Source organism: Astyanax mexicanus, chromosome 16 (assembly GCF_023375975.1).
Source record: "Astyanax mexicanus isolate ESR-SI-001 chromosome 16, AstMex3_surface, whole genome shotgun sequence".
NCBI lineage: Eukaryota > Metazoa > Chordata > Actinopteri > Characiformes > Acestrorhamphidae > Astyanax > Astyanax mexicanus.
Window position 1 is genome coordinate 9268343 of NC_064423.1, and position 16015 is coordinate 9284357.

General features: G+C 37.4%; 1 protein-coding gene across 1 annotated transcript in view; it reads right to left on the reverse strand.

Moving 5' to 3' along the window:
- Positions 1-51: 51 nt before the first annotated feature.
- abhd2a (abhydrolase domain containing 2, acylglycerol lipase a) overlaps positions 52-16015 on the reverse strand; it is a 29311-nt gene continuing 13347 nt past the window's right edge. The window contains exons 4-11 of the mRNA XM_007260228.4: positions 15578-15753; positions 15137-15304; positions 13857-14040; positions 8573-8665; positions 7473-7574; positions 6949-7018; positions 5788-5872; positions 52-3173 (exon numbers count right to left, since the gene is read on the reverse strand). Of these exons, the coding sequence (XP_007260290.3) occupies positions 2959-3173; positions 5788-5872; positions 6949-7018; positions 7473-7574; positions 8573-8665; positions 13857-14040; positions 15137-15304; positions 15578-15753 (1093 nt within the window). The 3' untranslated portion in view covers positions 52-2958. The remainder of the gene's footprint in view (positions 3174-5787; positions 5873-6948; positions 7019-7472; positions 7575-8572; positions 8666-13856; positions 14041-15136; positions 15305-15577; positions 15754-16015) is intronic.

Genomic DNA, 16015 nt, shown 5'->3' on the forward strand with positions numbered 1-16015 from the left:
TTTTGTTATAACTGTGGATCCACCGAATATTTGACAAATGAAATTCTTTGTAAAAAAAAAAAAAAAAAAAAAGGCAAAACATTATGATGAATATTTTTTTCATTAAATAAACAAATATACTGAATAATTTATACCAAAAAATTACTTGTCATATTGTGCTTTGTTGGTCCGCTGGTATGTTAAAAATGATCAGTGTTCAATAAATATTGTTTAATTGTAGTTTTATAAATTGAAGTTTCTTTAAAAAAAAAAAAAAAAAAAAAAAAACACAACAAAAATACCTCTTAGGCTCTTTAATTTAGGCACTTGTATAAAAAAAAAGACAAAATGAATGTAAACCAGTGCAAAAATGTTTTTATTTGTTTGGTTGTTTGATTTTATTAGTTTCATTTCAGTGGATCCCAGTTACAAAGAAATCAATGTAAATTACTTTCATGAAACAATATTTTTTAGAACATTAATAAATTAGTGTCCATTTATTTATTTTATATTGTTTTTTTGGTTTGTTTTTGTTTGTTATAGCCAAATAATTCCTATAAATGTTTGAACAGATACTCCAGCAAAAGCAGGATAACTCAATACTTTTGTCCATATTGTGCACTTTTAGATACAGTAAGAACAATGACCATAAACATAAAACTTGTTATCCACAGTGTCCCAAAACTGCTTTTCTGTACTGTTCTCTCCATCTTACACTCTTAAAAGTGCTTCACATGTTTACCACAAGTGATCCATAAAAGTCTTAAGTGTGAAAAAACTTTTAAGCTGCTAAAGAACTTTCAGGAACGTTAAGTGAAGATGCTTCAGACGTTTCGAAGGTACTTCAAACTTGAAATGGATTAGAAGCAGTTCTTCTATAGCATCACTCAAAGAAACATCTGAATCACCTTTATTAAGGTAAGACTGTAGCTTTTCCTTTTTTTTTTTACTTCCCTTGACTGTTCCTGTTCATCTACAAATGTCCTTTTTCTTTTCAAATCAAATACAAAACCTGGCAGCAGGGGGCGCTGCAAACCAAGACACTTCATCTCACATCTACTGCAACACAAAACGGACACCCAGACAAACATCCAGCCTGATCCTCGAGCACACTGTACAGAGTGAACAGAGTTTAACCAAACAAGCCAGCTTTCACAGACGCAAAGTTCAAAACATGTGCACTGACGTCTCCTGCTGGACCTACAGCTCCACAACCAAACTCTTAACCAAACAACTGCAGATCAGAACGGCGTTATCAACAGTGCTCAACAACCTAAGACACATTCATAGGTGTCCAAGACATGCTGAGACAGAGACAAATGTCCCAGACAACAGTGAACTACATGGCTACTCTTTTTTTATACATAAAAAAAAAGAAACGCAACAGGCTTTGGTGAACATAAGGGATCATAGAGTCATTTAGTCACTTAGTGTGAACATCTCTCCTTCCTCCATTTAGTTCTCTTGTTGCATTATATACTTTTCTCAACTAGTCTCTGGTTTAATCTTCAAATCTCTGCTAATTAGTCAATGAATATGGCAAATAAAATAATATAAAGTGCTTTTAATATTATAAAGGAGCACTCAAGTTTTTTTCAAACTAGTTTCCATCTGCTGCAACTCCAGAAAACAAAAAGTCCAATCCAGTATTCTGTTTCGATAGCTTGAGCAGCTCTGCTGCAGCTAAGCAGGGTTTGGTGTGAAATAGCTGAAACTGTAGAAAATCTCTCTAAATTTCTTAATATAGCCATTTTATTCTCTATCCAAACCCAATGGAAACAATTGGTAGTATGTAATTGTAGTGTGTGGGAATTTCTATATAATAATTACCATTAAGAAAAGGGATGGACTGACTACTTTGTTGCGCAAGGGGCTGCATTTTTTATTTTTCTAATTTGTTGCTCAATGACTGTTGTTGCATTCTTTGCAGTCTGAATGTATTTTTTAACAAATACACTGTAGGCCAAATTTTAAATCTTTAAATCTTTTAAATATTTAAAACAAAGTGTCAATCCTCAGGGTCAAACCACTGTAGCAGTTTTTCTTTTCTTTTACACTCACCACCTCAACAATAAAGGTGAACAAAATATACAGAAATTAGAAAAAATATCAGCAGCTAAAAAATCTTTCAGCTTTCAGATGGCTTTAACTGTGTCTTTTTTCCCCTTCATGCTTCTGGTAGTCAATCCAAAGCTACAGATGCAGCAGATGGAGATTGATTTTTCAGACTGAAAACACTGAAGTGTCCTTTTAATTAAAACATTAACATATATATAAAAAAAAAATTAAGAATGTCATCAAACGGAGGAATCTAAATAACGTTGGAATCAGTTCCACCAGTTGAGTTGACAGAATCTGTTGGTGGTGTGTTTGTTCTTTAACAATTGTGCAATTCAAAGAGCAATGAAAAATCTGACAGGGTCTGAGCGGAGAGCACGTTTAACAGCAGCGAACTATGAAGAACGAAGTACCCAACAGAAGAGGCAAACCAGCAGCATGTCTGTTCTAGCTGTAAGCACACAGTGCCTGCATAACCGCCGTTCTCCGCTGGTTAAATACAGAGTACAGAGAGGTGTGATGTGATGGTCCACAGCAGCTGCTTGTAATGAAGCATTTCCACACAAGCAGCTGCGAGTTGCTGAGCGTCCTTTTCTCTCCTATATGTAGCACAATAATCGCTAATCAAGAGTCCGTGTGAATCTACGTATCTAATCTGGACTACAGACTGTGTACTACTGTGTACCCAGCGCTCGGCATGAGTCTGCTCGTTTTTGGTCATTACGCTTTTTTCCCTGTCGTTTTTCTTGCTCTGGAAAGGCTACCTACTCGTCCTTTTTTTTAAAAAGCACGTGTGTGTGTGTTGTGACTGACTTGTGGTAGGTTAGAGTGGTCAGAATGGTATGTATGTGTTTGTATATGTATGTATATATGTGTGTGTGTATGGAGGGCGAGCGGTCATGGAGTGAAGGAGGTGAAAGGTTAAGATGTACTGTCCGAGCATTTGGTCTCTGTGTTGTGAGCGCCCTGGCTTTTGCACGCTGGCTTCTGCTTCTCCCACTGACACATGGCGTTGGCGTAGCCCACGATGACCTTGTCCATCCAGGTAAGAGGCTGAGGAAACAGAACAGCACCCTCGAAGAAGCCCAGGTGCCCGCCGTGCAACGTGAGGGCAAAAAGGACATTCTCTTTCTTTTCTGAGAGAAAAAGAAAAAGAGAACGAGAGAGAGATTAAGTTAAAATTTATCAACAGTATACGTTAGAAAAAAAAATTAATATTATAAAAGACCAATTGGTACTTTTGACTATTCAAGTCCTGCTTAAAAATGAAATCCGCATCTCCATAAAAGTTGTCATTAGAGGGAAGCATGAAGTGCTGGACAATTTTGTGGGAAAACACTGCATTGACTTTAGACTTGATAAAACAGAGTGGATCAACACCAGCAGATGACATGCTTCTCCAAACCATCACTGATTGGTGGAAACTTCACACTAGACCTCAAGCAGTTTGGACTGTGTCTCTCCACTCTTCCTCCAGACTCTGGTCACTTCATTTCCAAATAAAGTGTAAAATTTACTGATGATCAGTGATGGTTTGGAGAGACGTCATCTGCTGGTGTTGGTCCACTGTGTTTTATCAAGTCCAAAATAAGTGCAGTGTTTTCCCTGATAATCTTACAGCACTTCTTGCTTCCCTCTGCTGACAACTTTTATGGGGATTTTATTTTCCAGCAGGACTTGGCACACTGCCCACACTGCCAAAAGTACCAAATGGTCTTATATAATATTCTAATTTTCAGTCACAGTGAATCTGAGTCACAGATTTTTGGGTTTTCATTGGCTGTAAGCCATAATCACCAACAATAAAAGAAATAAACTATTAGAATAGATCAGAATAGAGTTTCACGTTTTCAAAGTTTATTGGAATAAAGTAATTTTCCAATGATACTTAAATTTACTGAGATGCACTTGTACAATAGAGAATATTTAATTGCTTATTTTGTCTGAAATTTTGCCTTAACCGATTCATAGTCAATCAGCCAATATTTCTCAGCAATTTACCTGATCTTCATAGAAAAAAAACACATCATAATCAGTAATTAGGATTACAGTATCTATGCACAAAGCTCATTGTAAAGGCTTCTTGTTCACAGGAAGCTGCAGTTTATTGTTCATCCACTAGATGAAACTACAAAGCTAAAACACAGCTGCAGAAGCCCGTTAAAACCAGTGTCCTACACCTCTCTGTGTGCTGGCTGGATTCAATTACTCAGGTTTACATAATGTTACAAAAGAAAGACAAAAAGAAAGAAAGGCACGACAGATAAGAAATAAAGAAAGAAAAGTGCATAAAAACTGGACAAAAACAGACAGCAAATTGCATCATGAGCTTAGAGCAGGAACACAGTTCAGTCAGGCAGGGTATTGGAGCTCCACAGTGGAGGCAGACCAGACCTTTAATCTTGACCCCAGGCAGCAGCTGAGAGCTGCTTCATGTGCCTGCAGGACTGGGAAATTGTCCAGTGGTCCATAAATAAGCCCACCATCTCACTAAATCTACAGTCCTAACCGTGTAAAACCCACACACACCCAGAGCAGTGTTAAAAGCGTAACCGGATTAAACAGTAGTGGCATAATTACACAAATATTGGACGATCTACTCTGAACATATCTACCCATCCATCAATTGCCAGATCTGCATTTAACATCTACTGTAGATCTAATAAAACACACTGTATAAAAACAATGTTTTAAAGTGTTCTCAGAGTTATGCCATAGATGCTCCATTTTCAGTACCATACAGAACTCTTTATTTATGGCACTGCTTAAAGATTTATTGAACCAATTGTACATTAAACATCAGTTTTAGAATCATGCTCATGGTACACAGTACTTATTATATTGGAGGGATTGGCACATACAATACTTGTACATTTACTTTCATTACTTGAGTAGTACATTTTAGAATATCATATTTTTTGGCACTATAAAATAAAATCTTAAAGATTAAAATCCTTTAATTTTCCCAAAAATCGTCAGTGCACCTTATAATATATATTTCCCCACAGTGAAAGTGGGAATCATTCCAGTCTCCATGATTAAGCGTTTCAGGAAGCCCTGCACAAACACTCATGCTTACTGGAACCCAGCTGCATGTAAGAATACAGGGGTAAGGGCCGCCAAGTCTGGCACACATGCCGGCCTAAGAATAGCCATGTTAAAGTGACAGCCCTTTAAAGGGGCTATTTTTACAATCTGCAGCTACAGTAAAGTGTGAATACCCTGCTGGAAGGTGTTGATGTGTATAGACAGGAAATCTATTTAAAGTAATCCTTTACTAATTCTAACTGCAAAGAGATTAACCTTATTTTTTAAAGTCCCAATCTAGTCCCAACACTGACTAGATTAAACAAATATTGACCTCTTAGTATTCACTGATTGAGGTAAGATAATATTGTTGTACTTTTTAAGTGTCAGTAATTTACCAATATTCTGGTGCCTCTTCTTTTCTTACACTAACTTTCCACGTGTAAAGGTGCCTTAAATATTCAATTTTGAGCCTTTTGAATTAAAGTCAGTTTAGAGTACAAAACTATTTTAATAGTGTAACTTCAGATAGCTAAAATGTGTATTCTTGTTATTATTATTTGTAATAAATGAATGGAAAAAATAAACTAAAACTCATTTGCGACAAAAACTAAATATCAGCTTTATATATCGGCCATCAGTCACTTAAGTTGATCACTAAAACACAGTACTACACAGTCTAATGCTAAAACACACACACACACAGCAGAAAGGAGGCAGTACCTGCAAGGGTGCGAGGAATGGTGAGTAAAGAGCCGTGAACGAGAGGATCATCAGCAGAGTTCACCAGCAACAGTGGAACATTGACCTACAACACAAATACAACAGAAACCGTTACCTTTAATAAAAAATAAAAAAATTAAAAACACTAATATTAGAATATGTACAAATAATATTCATACAAAAAGTAAATGTATAAATAAAACTAATCTGTATCTGTTGATACATGTTTATGCACCTCCTTATGTCATCTTCAAAGAAACTATACAGCTCTGGATAAATATAAGAGACCATTTAAAAATTATGAGTTTCTTTGATTTTACCAAATTTAAAATCTCTGGAATATAATCAAGAGGAAGATGGATGATCACAAGCCATCAAACCAAACTGAAATGCTTGAATTTTTGCACCAGTAGTGGCATAAGTAATCCAAAAGCAGTGTGTAAGAATGGTGGAGGAGAACATTCCAAGATGCATAAAAAAATAATTAAAAAACAGGGTTATTTCACCAAATATTGATTTCCGAACTCTTAAAACTTGAATTCATGAATGTGAATAGAACTTGTTTTTTTTGCATTATTTGAGGTCTAAAATGCTCTAAATGACAATATTTGTATTTGGAATTTGGGAGAAATGTTGTCTGTAGTTTATAAAAAAAAAGCAATGTTCATTTTACTCAAAAATAAACCTATAAATGTCAAAAACAGAGAAACTGATTCAAAACTAAAGTGGTCTCTTCATTTTTTCCAGAGCTGTATATAAAGACTAAAAAAATCTTCCTGGGAGCGTTCATAATGCTTAACATGACTCCTGAGGGTCAGTGTGCTAGAGGGAAAGCCCCCCTCGTTATGGACACCAGTAGCTGATCTGATTGATTGTAGACATGTTGCATAAATGTGAACAGATACACACCTGGTTTGGAACCAGATATGAAAGTGACTAAAATCTGCATTTCAATATGTCTGACAAAAACAGACCTGTTATTAGATCTGTCTTAGCTTAAAATAATAATCAGATTTAAGTCACATCAACCAGGTACATGTGAACACTACTCAAGCTTACCTGCATCTGTTCTAATATGTACTATTGCTGGGATAAAATATAGACACTCTTACACTCCCTAATTGATCATAAAGCAAAGAGACAAAAAGAGTTTGTACTCACGTTGTGAATGAAATGGACACAGCTTTCTTTCTCATAGTACTCTTTTAAGGAATTGTGGCCATGGAATTTTCTGAAATGTAAAAATTAACATGGATTAAAACCCCTCAAATTACTCACCCCCAAAAACGTGTCTGAATCTGAAACTTTTTCATAAACTAGATCAGTACAACACTAAACAGAGTTTTATTTTTGTGTGTGCACCCTGAAAGAAGTTCAGTCAGCTAATAGATAATGCTTTCTATTTCCTTTATAGCATTGTGAACATCTAATTTAAAATCAGCTGAAAGCAGCAAAATGTTCTAGTCTGTTCTGGAGGATGATGACAGAATAGGTTTGCATAACAAATCTAAGAGAGTGCTAAAAGGACAGAGTCCATTTCTTAAGCTATTTCTGACAGCTTCCTCAAACCTCTTAAAAGAAATTCTCAATTACAATGCAGATCAAAATGTGGGATGTGGGTTTTCACAGGGGGGTGACTGAATTGCATAACACCTTCCTGCACGCACAGATTCGTGGTCACACACCTCATGATGTTGTCGTCAATCTGCATGAGGGATGTGGCGGTGTAGAGGCGTCTCAGATCCGCATCGGCCATCTTTGGAGAACCTCCCCCAAACAGGCTATCCCTATGGAACAAGAGCCAATAGAACTTAACTGATGTGGTGATTTAGTGGATGGTCTAAATTCACATATCTCACACATAAAGTGATCTGTTTAAGCATTCACTTTAGCTTGGCTTACAACCAATGAAAACCCAAAAATCAGTGTCTCAGAAAATTACAATATTATATAAGACCAATTGGTACTTGTGGCAGTGTGGGCAGTGTGCCAAGTCCTGCTGGAAAATGAAATCTGCATCTCCATAAAACTTGTCAGCAGAGGGAAGCATGAAGTGCTGTAAGATTTTGTGGGAAAACAAAACTGCACTGACTTTAGACTTGATAATAAAACACAGTGGATCAACACCAGCAGATGACATGTCTCTCCAAACCATTGGTCTTATATAACCAATTGGTATTATATAATACTCAAATTTTCTGAGACACGGATTTTGATTCATGTGATTTCCTGTTTCTAGAGGTCTGGCAGTAATCAGGTCTGATTGTGGTTAGTAGTGAAATTGTCCTCCAAAAAGCTTTCCAAAAAATGTGATTAATCACAGTTAATTTGTGGGGGGGGGGTGTAGCCTTTTTCACAAAAGGCTACACTGGTTAGATGGAAAACATCTTTTAAAAGTATGCTTTTAATATAATTACTTTGGTTATATTTGTCTGATATTATAGATGTTATTATTACAAAAATGCAAAAAAAAAAAAAAAAAAACTGATTAGCCCTTAACCTCATCAGAAAGAAATACTTACTAGTTCATAAACCAGAAAATCTGGCTCTACACGTTATTAAGACACTACTGTAAGAGGCATGTTGGCATGTTTTTTCTTTTGGTCAGACTGCCCCTTTAAACCCAGCAAAGGTGGGAATAATAAATGTGTTTTTAAATGTTCTGACTGAATGACATTACTTAAAGCTGTCACTTTAACTACCTTGTGAAAGACAGGCTAATACACACTCTGGCCTATTTTTCCAATTATGCAATTACATAACTCTACTGCAGTTATTTTGGTACCTGTGGGACAGGATGATCTTCTTCATGTTGTCTGCCATGAGGAAGTTATAAAAGCGCCGGCACTGGTCCCACTGCAGGAAGGTCTCCTGAGCCCTAAACGCACACATATACACATGCAAGCTGTCAGTCACATGCTGTCTGTCTGAACAGACACACAAAAAACAGGCTAATCCTGCTATTTCAGTGAGTGGGTCACCCACTGATCCACCAGGCCCAGAAAAAGCCTTTCACAGGATATACACTCACAAATGTTTCAGGGTACAGGGAACTTAGCATCAGACTAAAGAAAATATTTTAAACACTGGAAAAGCTGTGGAAAAAAATAAGAGATCACTTCAGTTTCTAAATCAATCAGTTTCTAAAGTTTCTCTGATTTTGCTATTTATAGGTATATGTATATATATAGGTATATATGAGTAAATTTCTATAAACTACAGGCAACTTTTCTCCCAAATTCCAAATAAATATATTAGTCATTTAGAGCATTTATTTGCAGAAAATGAGAAATAGCTGAAATAATAAAAAAGATGCAGAGCTTTCCGACCTCAAATAATGCAAAGAAAACAAGTTCATATTCATAAAGTTTTAAGAGTTCAGAAATCAATATTTGGTGGAATAACCCTGGTTTTTCAGTTTTTCTGGTATCACAGTTTTTTTCATGCATCTTGGCATGTTCTCCTCCACCAGTCTTACACAGTGTTTTTGGATAACTTTATGCCTTTACTCCTGGTGCAAAAAATCAAGCAGTTCAGTTTGGTTTGATGGCTTGTGATCATCCATCTTCCTCTTGATTATATTCCAGAGGTTTTCAGTTTGGTAAAATCAAAGAAACTCATCATTTTTAAGTGCTCTCTTATTTTTTTCAGAGCTGTATATATTATGAGAATAAGTTAGGAGGAATAAGCAGAGGTACTACAGTAATGAAGTACTTATGTTCTTAATGACATTTTTCCCTTACCTTACATTAGCTTTATACTTTAATTTATTTTGAAATCAGTACTTTTTACCTTTTTACTGGAGTTAAAAGGTTGAGTTGATGCTTCAATTTCTACAGAAGTATTTTAAACCATAGCATCTATACTTTTCCTACAGAATAACAAATGGCAATACAGTATGAGATCACACTCATCCTCCTTCCTACAAAAAAATGTTGTGAAAGCAAAATAAAATAAATCAAGTAATCCTGTTTAAAGAGAACTAAAGAGATACACATCCACATGCCAAGTCTGCTGACATTCTAGAACGGGCCAGCTGAGCTGCTGACCGGAACAGCAGGAGATCTCTCCAACAGCAGAGGTGTGGCTTTCAGAGAACCAGACCAAAACCACAGCTACCACATTCTACTGCAGTGTCTCGGTGTGTGTAAAAGGCAGCTACAGCCTGGCAGCATGCTCACTGTGTCTGTAGTTATGGGCGGCTGAAGTAAAGTTAAGAAACTTTAACCTTTGCTCAAGCTTCTTCATTTCACCCCCCAGCAGCACTAATCATCTCAAAAAAGCCTGGGAGCATTACACTGCAAAAAAATAAATCTTCGCAAGTGAAACTATCTAATTTTGAGGCAATAAATCCTTTTTTTTTCTCTGATATTTTTTTTGTCTTACTAAGCATTGTGTAATTGTAAGTTTATTTTGATATTTTAGGAATAATTATCGTAATCATTCTCACTTACAATTCTTACCTGATTTTAAGTCATTTGAACTCAAAATAAGCACAAAAGGTCACCAAGCCATCATGTTATTTTGGTTCTTCTGTCCAAATCTAAGATATATAATCTGTGATTTTTGCTTGATTTAAAGTATTACTTCACTCTTTTTTTTAGATTTTGCTTAATAAAAGCACACACGTCTTAAGTTACATATGTTTATCTACATTTGCCAATTAACTTTTTGCAGTGGAGCAGTGTAGCTCTTAAAAGAGGAGGTTTTAGGGGTAGAGCTTTTTCAGGGTAACATACTGGTCCATAAATCCTAGATACAGACTGATCCAGTTTAGGTGCACTTTAGACTTGGGATGCACAAACATTCGGTAACTTAATGACTAATGTATTTAAAGTCATAGTGCAGCGATTCCTCTAACGTTAGGACTTTTTTAAGCAGTTCTTCACTGGCTGCCTGTGTTGCGTCGATGTATACAGATCCGGCATGGCATGTTGAGAAAGAAGTCATGGAGGATTTAAGTTACATTTTTTAGCCTCTAAATGCAAATTTTAAACTTATTGAAGCAATCAGCATAGCTTAGCATGCTTGTTATACATTAACTAAACTGACAAGGGCGCAGAGTAGTCCAGCAGTCTAAATTCGCTGCCACTATGAGCGGGAGGCCGCAGGTTCGAACCCCCGCTCATGCAGCTTTGCCATCAAGCTGCCGGAGCTCAGAGGGAGCAAAAATGGCTCTGCTCCCTCCGGGTGGGTAGATGGCGCTCTCTTCCTGCATCACTCCTAGGGTGATGTCCACAGCACAGGGCATCTGTGAGCTGATGTACTGGAACCGAGCCGCTGCGCTTTCCTCTCAGCAAGCTGGCTGTTCGGTAATGCTGACCAAACGAAAAGAAGCGGCGGCTGACTTCACATGTATCGGAGGAAGCATGTGTTAGTCTTCACCCTCCTGGTGCGTTGGGGCATCACTAGTGATAGGGGGAGAGTCCTATGGAGTGGGTTGGGTAATTGGCTGTGTAAATTGGGGAGAAAAAGGGGGGAAAAATGTAAAAAAAAAAAAAAAAAAACCTAAAGTGACAAACGTTTTACTGTCTTCACAAACTGCTTATTTTTTTCTGAGGGATACGGGCTGCGCAGGGCTAGGATAGTAATGTTAGCTGAAATGTAACATAAGCTCACTTAGCCTTACCATGTGTTTGTTTTAGCGGTGTCAATCGATTAAAAAATAGAATACGATTAATCACAACAAAATTCTGTGATTAACTGCGATTAATCGCTTTTGTTTTTCTTCAGATGCAAATTTTTATAGTGGATAATTAAATGTAAATAAAATAATGAATGTAAGAAATGTAAAATGCAATTACTGTATATTAGTGGTGTCAGTTAAAATAATAGTATATACTTTGTTTGAGGGGAGATAAAATCTACGTAGGGTGCTGGAGGAGAGAGATAGAGAAATGGAAAGAGAGAAATAGAGAGAGAAATAGAGGGAGAGAGAGACAAAGGTCTCTGACAGGGTCTGAGCTGGAAGTTCAGAGCGCGCCGTTCAATCGTTCAGCCGGACGACAAATCACTGTGTTGGGCGGGGCAGATTACGGCGGAAGTAGGGGTCAAATTCGGTGCCTTAATTAACTTGTGTTAAACAAAATAGTAACGCGTTACTGATTCCAAATTAACAGCGTGCATTAACACTTTAACGTTGACAGCCCTAGTTTGTTTACCAAACTGGCTGCCTTTCTTTGTAAATGTCCATGTTAAAAGACCAGAACTGCTGGGGTAAATGTATGATTAGAATAGTGGCAAAGGTATTTTTTTTGTAGTCGTCTTGTAGATGTTACAATACAACAACAGTGGAAACCTGAATCTACAGCATAGTTTGAAACATGTGGTGCAAACTCAGAGCAGGTACGACACAGTTTTGATTTTGTCCTTGTTAAGTTTTTCACATTCCTTCCTTCTTTGGTAACTATTCAAAACAGTGTAATGCTGTTTCAATGCTGTTGTAGTCCATTTCTAGTTTAAAATGTATTTGTTGTATTTATTCATGTTTATTGCATCTATTGTTATTATGTTACATTATTATAAACATTATTTTTGGCTATATAAGACTAATCTTTATCGTTTCAAAAGATACTGACAAGTGAGCTGCAGAACCACACTATATTTATTCAGAGAATGTTAGATGTGGGTGTGAGATATTTTGAGGCTGTAATACATGTGTGAAGGACAGCGCACAAAACACACACAAAACATTGTCACGGTAACTGAGGAACTGTGGCTCCACTAAGGACCATCACACTGGCTGATGTATGTGAGTATCTGAGTCACCAAACACTGAAGCTCCAGGAGTCTACTGCTCTCCTGTAGAGAATCAAATAGAACTACTCCACAAGAGGAGAAGAATATTTTGATTTCCTCCTTAAAATGATCATAAATGACATTCAAATTTGTGTCTTTTGTTTGATTTTGTGTATTCAAATAATCAATATATGTATGTTTTGATATCGTAAAATTTTCCAACCCATGTAAATACACAATGAAAGCCACAATCGATCAATAATTTTAGGTCAAGGTCAGCAATAGCATACAACTCTGAGAATATGGTAACTGTTGTCAGTTGAGTTTTTTGCACATTAAAAGAAACCATATTTTTTTGTTAGTTTGGCTTTTTTCTCAGTATTTCTTTATCACAGCACAGTAATGTGAATTATCAGAATGAATTATAGAGTGAGGTCTGATAGTGGGTGCCAGATAGAGGAGATATTTCATTTCTGAAAGTGTGCTGACATTCAACATTCCTCCATTCACAGGGTCACATGATCAGCGCAGTAGGTGGTAATGTTCATATCCAGAGGCATCCGGCCACTTAGACAAGTGAGGGCCAGAAATCACATTCACATTAACAAGAGGCCACACAGTGTATAGTGTATAGTTGTTTAGCTTTCATTGATGTGTGAAAATCATGTGAAAATACTTGCCCAGCATACCATCTGTATAATTTTTTTTTTATATTTTTCCCATTTTTTGCCAATTTAGCTAGACCAATTATCCCATCCATTCAGTTGCTACTCAGACAGAGTGCCATCTACCCACCCAGAGAGAGCAAGGTCAATTGTGCTCTCTCAGGGCTCTGGCAGCTGATGGCAAGCAGCATGATCGGGATTCAAACCAGCAATCTCCCAATCATGGCAACAGTGCTTTAGACCACTGGATGCTGACACTGAATTTTGTACTTTTTCCACTTATTGACTTTGACCTGAAAAGCTTAAAATGGCAAAAATAAAGGGAAAAATGGGGGGTGTTGTAAAACTTTTGACTGGTAGTGTATCTGTGCACCCATTAAAAACAAAATATGTTGGTCAAAATAATACAAAGTTACCACACTGTCCTGACATCTGAACTAAAATCACAAAAAAAAATTTAAGATCGTTTTTAGCTTTAAAATGAAGTGTTCATCTTGCCTAAACCTCTAGCTCTGTGTGGTTTGAGCCGTTCAGACAAACATTTATGGACCAATCACACCCGGACATAGACTTGTTAAGCCTGCTAGGTTGTGCAAACGCAGCTCCACACTTTTCCCTTTTTCAGCAGCCACTGAAGTATTTTACACAGTGAAACAACCAGTTTACCTGAGTGCACTGTAGCCCTGACAGACGCTCACACAGCACAGCACTCGCTCCTGGTTGGCACGGTTCTCTCCCAGGAACTTGCAGACGATGTTGCCCCCAAGGCTGAAACCCACCACAATCAGCTGGGTCTGGGGATACATCTTCTTGATGTAGCCGACCATGGATGCGAACTCCCATGTACAGCCTACAGAGTGTGAAAAAGCTGTGTGTGAGTGTGCGGGTATACAGATGGCCTAAGCTTTTGCCAATAATGGCATTCCCCCTCACATTACATGTACTTTTATACGTCAAACCAGTACTTTTAAACGTTTACTTGAGTAAAAAATTGATACTTCCAACTTCTACAGAATTATTTTAAATCCTAGTATCTATACTTCTACCAACAGAGTAATGAAATGTGAAAACTTGCAACACCTCTGGTGACTATCAGTGTCAGGCTAAAATTTGACTTTTGTAGTATTTTTTATTTTTTTTTAACATTAAAAAACAACACAATGTTTCCATATATTTCTTTACAATACTGTTCAGTCCTAGTCTATACTAGTGGTGACTAATCTTGATTACTGTGATCTACCACCCTGTAAATCTGAGCTCTCCTGAATTGTAGATCTTTATAACTGGACACTACTGGTCCATATAAGAACACATAGAGAGTGTAATAAAAAGATTAATTGTACAAATGCAATCTTCTATGCCCGGATGCATACAACATTTTGAGTGTATGGTTTACCTTAAGAGTGCCCTTTACCATCTATTAAAGATAAGTGTGTTACAGAAAAAAATGCCTTAAAAAGAAGCACTAAACCCTAAACCATATTTTTTTCTATTAATAGTTAAAAAGTGTTCTTCAGACGTAATGAAACATACCAATTCTGCTTAAAATCGGTAAAAACATTTCCTAACCTTTAAAAAACGCTTTTATTGCAGTCATTTCTGCCTCTGCAGCGCCCTTTCAGGTTCAACTGTACTATAGGCGTGAATGATGTTTCCATGTACTTTGGTACGCAGACACATTACAATATGCAGATTAGTCTATCAATAATAGATACAAACATTTGCGTCTCACCGCTATCAGAAGCACACTGCAGAGCTCTCCTTTCTACCCTCTTGCTGCCTCTAAACCCAAACATCACCCATTCAATTTTACTTGAGGATGGAGTCAGCAAATATCAGGGGTTTAGTTACCCTTTAAATGTTATCTAAGGGATTCCTTAAGGAAAACCTTAAATGTTCACAGATACGTTTGACACTTTTGGTGATTCACACAAACAATACCGTACCATAGGTGAACATGCGGGGAGAGGTGAGCTCGATGTTTGGCAAGGCCCCAAGGTGGTTGAGCACAGCACAGCGGTAGCCTTGTTTCTGCGAGTAATCCACGAACGTGCGGATGTAGTGCTTCTCGCTGTGGTTCCCGATCCCCGGACAAATCACCATTGTGATGTCAGCTGCGGAAATAAAAATGTAACAAGAAACCGTGCCTTATCTGTTCCACAAAATTGCATGTAACATTTGCATGTAAACAAATACAGCCGAAAGATAGTGAGTTACTGTACAGTGGCTGCACTAATACAGTACTGCACTGGTTAGCAGAACACGGGACATAATGCAAATTACAGGCTTATACAAGGCTTGTTTCTTTGGACTTGGGTTGCCGTGCAAGGATTAACATTTCACCCCAGTCTACAGACAAAGCAACTTTATCCTCAGGAGATACTAACCTCCGCTCTGATGATCTGCCAAAGGCTCAAAGAGGTCAAAAGTCGATGTGGCGCCATCCTGCATAGGCAGATACTTGCGTTGGCCTTTCGGATGGGGTGAACTGACCCTGCCCAGCTTGCCGTACAGGGCAGTCTGCAAATGGCCACTTTTTCCCCACAACAAAGGAGGAATGTATCTGGAGGAGAAAGGCACATGACACAAATAAGTAACTGCATTGTTCCACTTGCACTAGTCTCTCTCATTTGGTGTGTCAGTATGTTGGGTTATTATGGCAACGTATTTACGACTATGAGCGGTAATGATAAGCAGGCCTGCAGGACATGATTAGTAAGCTGGACGACCTTTGGCCTGATGTAAATGAATAATTATTCATACTGAGCACTGAACTTAAATTTGAGTCACTTATTTACAACATACAGTACAAGTCAAAAAATCAG